This window comes from Chinchilla lanigera, unplaced genomic scaffold (genome assembly GCF_000276665.1).
Source record: "Chinchilla lanigera isolate Chin_1 unplaced genomic scaffold, ChiLan1.0 scaffold00013, whole genome shotgun sequence".
Taxonomy (NCBI): domain Eukaryota; kingdom Metazoa; phylum Chordata; class Mammalia; order Rodentia; family Chinchillidae; genus Chinchilla; species Chinchilla lanigera.
Window position 1 is genome coordinate 16421664 of NW_004955414.1, and position 4642 is coordinate 16426305.

Consider the following 4642-nt stretch of genomic DNA (forward strand, 5'->3'; position numbering starts at 1 on the left):
GGCCCCGGAGGAGGTGGCGGCGCTGCTGGCCGACCCTGCGCTGGGCGTGGCGCGCGAGGAGGCCGTGTTCGAAGCGGCCATGCGCTGGGTGCGCCACGACGCGCCGGCCCGCCGCGGGCAGCTGAGGCGCCTGCTGGAGCACGTGCGCCTGCCCCTGCTGGCACCAGCCTACTTCCTGGAGAAGGTGGAGGCGGACGAGCTGCTGCAGGCCTGCGGTGACTGCCGTCCCCTGCTGCTCGAGGCCCGAGCCTGCTTCATCCTGGGCCGAGAGGCCAGCGCCCTACGGGCCCGGCCGCGGAGGTACAGCCGCCCTCCGCCAGCCCTACAGTTCTGCAGCCATCCACCCACCCCATCACCGTCCCTTAATTCGTTGAGTCGCGCTTCTAGAATGAAATTCAGTCATCTGTTCAGTGTCGCATAAACTTCGTCCTGGGAGAGCTTCTTGCCTTTTAGAGATTCCACACCTGGCACAGGGTCCCTCTCGATGTTATATATAATTTGAGTGCTTACTCTGTGCAGGTGTGGACCGAGTGATTTGGAAACACCTGCTCTTTGGGCGCTCACAGACTAGTAAGGGGTGAAATTGGCAAGGGGTGGGAGGGTGGAGGAAATGAGGCGACTGTTCCACCCCTGGAACTAGAAACCGTCCACTACGGGTGGACTAGTCCACATTGGCCGTCACCACACAGAGACATGAGACAGAGGTGACACGTTTTAACCACCGTATCTCTGACACTAAGCACAGGGCATGGGGCAAACACTATGCTATTTGTCGAAGAAACTAGGAAACTGCTGGCCAAAAGGTTTAGAAAATCCGGTGTGGTCAGAAGCCTGGAAGGTGTGGGGAAGTTCAAAGGAATTAGTAATTAAGGGATAGCTTTAGGAAACGGATCTAGAAGGGACGCAGCAGAATTAGCAATTGGTGATGGAGGTCAGAAAAATGCCATGAAAAGGGTTGGTTCGTCAGGCAAAACAGCATGGCCGAGAGGGGTGGCACACATCTGTAATCCCAGCTAGTGGGAAGGCTGAGGCAGGAGGATAAAAGTTACAGGCAACCAGGCTGATTTAGCAGGACCTATCCCAAAGGGAAAATGAAAAACAAGAGGGAAGTGGGGGCCCACCACTCCCTCTATAGCTTAGTGATAGAAGGCTTGCTCATGAGGACCACAAGGGGAAAAAATCTTGGATATGATGTGGAGCAAGCCGTAATCTGGAAGCCTCAGTTTTCACCCGTGTAAAGGGTTGATAACAACCTACCTAATAGAACGCTCATAAGGATTAAACTAGGTGATTTTTCTACGCAAGAGCTTTTCAAAATTTTTTTTTTTCTGTAAGTTAGAGGTACATAGAATGGAGTAATAATTAGTGACCTTCTTACAAGTAACCAGAGGAGGGTTGGAAGTGGCAGAGTTGGGGGTGGCTGGGCAGGTGTGGGAGGTCAAGACTGTATAGTGTAGTCAGCAAGAGTGTGAAAGGGCCACAGTCAGGGTGCGAATCAGTGGGCATTGGGTTTAATTTTTTTCACCTACATCAGATTCATGGATCTTGCTGAAGTGATCGTGGTCATCGGCGGCTGTGACCGCAAAGGTCTCTTGAAGCTGCCTTTTGCCGATGCCTACCACCCAGAGAGCCAGCGCTGGACCTCTCTGCCCAGCCTGCCTGGTTACACACGCTCGGAGTTCGCTGCCTGTGCTCTTCGCAATGACATCTATGTTTCCGGTGAGAGTGGGGCTGCAGCAGGAGCCCCATGGGATTGGCTCGTTACTGCCACGCCCTCCGCACTATTTAATGTTCCCTCCAATCAGGAGATGGGGTGGAACTTCTGGGAACCTACAGTTATTGGCTGAAGTGGTCGGTAGTCCTGCAGAGCCAGTCATGGGTGTGGTATGTTGTGACCTTAGGCGTGACCAATATTGAACTTCAGGGAGTAAGATTCTTATCTTTGGTCTGACAGAAGGCCATGTGATCTTCAGGAGGTCATTAATCGTCTCGGGTTTCCTATGTGAAACCTGGGTGTAGTGATCCCAGTACTTCATTTTTTAAAAATTGTTTTTTAAATTTTTTTATTTTTGAGACAGGGTCTCGCTATGTAGTTCAGCATGGCCTCGACCTTGCAGTGATCCTCCTGCCTCAGCCTCGAGTGCTGGAATTACAGGTGTGCACCTCCACACCTGGCAGTAATAAACCAAATACTTCATGAAGGGGTGGGCAAGGAATACTTCATGAATGTGGAAGAAGGGCAGGATTACTGGTCACCCTGTGTCTCTCCCCATCCCTGTGCAGATGATGGCTTTGCTTTCCCTTAATTCCAGAACATTCCTCATGCTTGTTTTGGGAACCTTTTGCACTTATCTGTATCATAGTAGACTCCCCACAGCACAGATACCTTTCCCTGAGCACAGAACTGGCACCACACTGCAAAACACCCAGCAAATATTAGCTCCTTCCTAAAACTGTCAGCCCTGCCCCTCAAACCCCCTAACTCAGACCCTTTTTCCTCTCATTCAAAGCAGTGGCTGTGTCACAGGTCCAGAGTCTTACATCAGCCCAGGGAAAAGTTCTTAACCCCACTTTAGGATTTGGGACCTGTGTTTCTGGCTTCTTTGGGTGTGCTGGTGATAGCAAGAGGGACTGGGGCCAATAGCTACTTCTCTGTCTTTCTAGGAGGCCACATCAACAGCAGGGACGTATGGATGTTTAGCTCCCATCTGCACACCTGGATCAAGGTAGCCTCACTGCACCAGGGCAGGTGGAGACACAAGATGGTGGCAGTGCAGGGCCAGGTAGGTACACTCTACAGCCATTGCCCAGGACCCCAGGCACAGCTCTGTGGCGGATCTGTCCTGAGGGAAGTCCCTCTAAGACCCTGTCTTTGTAAGAAGGGGTCTGAGGCCCAAAAAGAGGGAAAGGACTTTCCCAAGATGATGTAATGCTAACAATAATAGCGATTACTATAATGGCCTAGTACAGCCTACAAATGGTTAAGGGTGTGGGCTCTGGGGCCAAATAGTCTGGGTTTGAATCCTGAGTGCAATTTAGGACAAATAATTTTGCCCTAAGTGATTTGCACAAAGTGATTATCTTTGTGAACTATATCCCAATAACAATTTTGTTATTTGTTATTTGTTAATATCCCAATAACAAATAATAACAAATAATTTTGCCCTAAGTGATTTGCATAAAGTGATTATCTTTGTGAACTATATCCCGAATTCAGCAACGCAAAGTATTCCTTAGTATCAATTAAGTGGGGTGGTAAACACTTAATAAAAACTACTTGCTATTAGTAACCATCAGTTTGGTGCTGGGTATTTGCAGATTTAATCCACATTCAGTACCCATTTTAGAGACCAGCCTCCATCCCTGGCTAAGCAAAGGAAGCAGCTGCGGGAGGTTCTATAACAGGGTGGAGACAATGCTGGGATGCTCCCAGGGATGCTCCCAGGGATGCTCCCAGGGATGCTCCCAGGGATGCTCCCAGGGTGGGTTTGGTTCAGAAGGTAGCATAGAGATAGTTTCTCTGCTTGCAGACTGAAGCAAAGGGACAAGGAGTTGCCTATGGCCCTGATTCCCAGCGCTCCTGCTTATGTCCTTACCCGCAGCTGTTCGCGGTGGGCGGCTTCGATGGCCTGAGGCGCCTGAGCAGTGTGGAGTGCTATGACCCCTTCTCCAACACATGGGCTGTCACTGCGCCCCTACCGGAGGCCGTGAGCTCTGCGGCAGTGGCACCCTGCGCAGGCCAACTCTTCGTGATCGGGGGCGCAAGGCAGGACGGTGTCAACACCAACAAGGTGGGCACAGGACTCGGGGTGTGGAGGGGGCACTAGAGGCCGTTGAAAAACAGCGGCGCCCACTGTGTGCCAGGCATAGACCTGAGCGATTTCTTGTGTTCCTCTTTTTTTGTTGTTGTTAATTTATTCCCATCATCAGCACCAAGGAGTCATCCCCAGGTTTCAGGCAAGGGACCGAGTTCAGAGAAATGGCCTCAGGTTCACACAGTGGGGCAATAGTGCTTCTGGACTCCCATGTTTGGGTTGATGCCATCCATATGGGTCTCACAGACTTAAAATTTAGCGAGGGAAGGAGTAGGATTAAAGTTTTTCCTCCATTCAAAAAATGTTCATCTTAAAAAAAAAAAATGTTCATCTTTTAAAATTTATAAGAAAAAAAAATTCACCCATAGGCCCCATACTCCCACCATCTAAGGATAACTAGTATAAGCATTTTGGTGCATTGCCTTTCAGGGTTCTACCGACTTTTAACTTTCCTGTTTTAATTTTATGTTCCTGCTTTTAAAATTTGTATTCTGCTTTGTAGTCTCATTTATAAGCACTTTCCACATATTTAGAACTTCACAGCAATCATTTCAGTATCTGTAATATTCTACTGGGTAGATGAACAGAGTCTACTAATGTGTTTTCAGATAAGCTTTTATGAATAAAAATTAATCTTCATAGCAGCACCTTCTCTCTTCCCTGCCTGTGGTTCTGGAACCTGAATGTTTCCCAAATTAGGATCCCTTAAACCTCCTTATTCTCTGACCTCATTCCTCCAGCCAAACTTCCTGGAGTTGGATGGGAGCCACCAGTGGTAGGAGGCGCCATTTCCCATCATCCCACACAGGACTGATCTGTTGTAGGCC

At 49.4% G+C, this 4642-nt stretch overlaps 1 protein-coding gene across 1 annotated transcript in view; it reads left to right on the top strand.

The window, feature by feature from the left end:
- The window catches only part of Klhl35 (kelch-like family member 35), a gene marked incomplete at its 5' end in the record, with an annotated part of 14356 nt that continues 9714 nt past the window's right edge, over positions 1–4642 (top strand). The window contains 4 exon segments of the mRNA XM_005379886.2: positions 1–300; positions 1535–1719; positions 2665–2783; positions 3603–3791. Coding sequence (XP_005379943.2) covers positions 1–300; positions 1535–1719; positions 2665–2783; positions 3603–3791 — 793 coding nt within the window.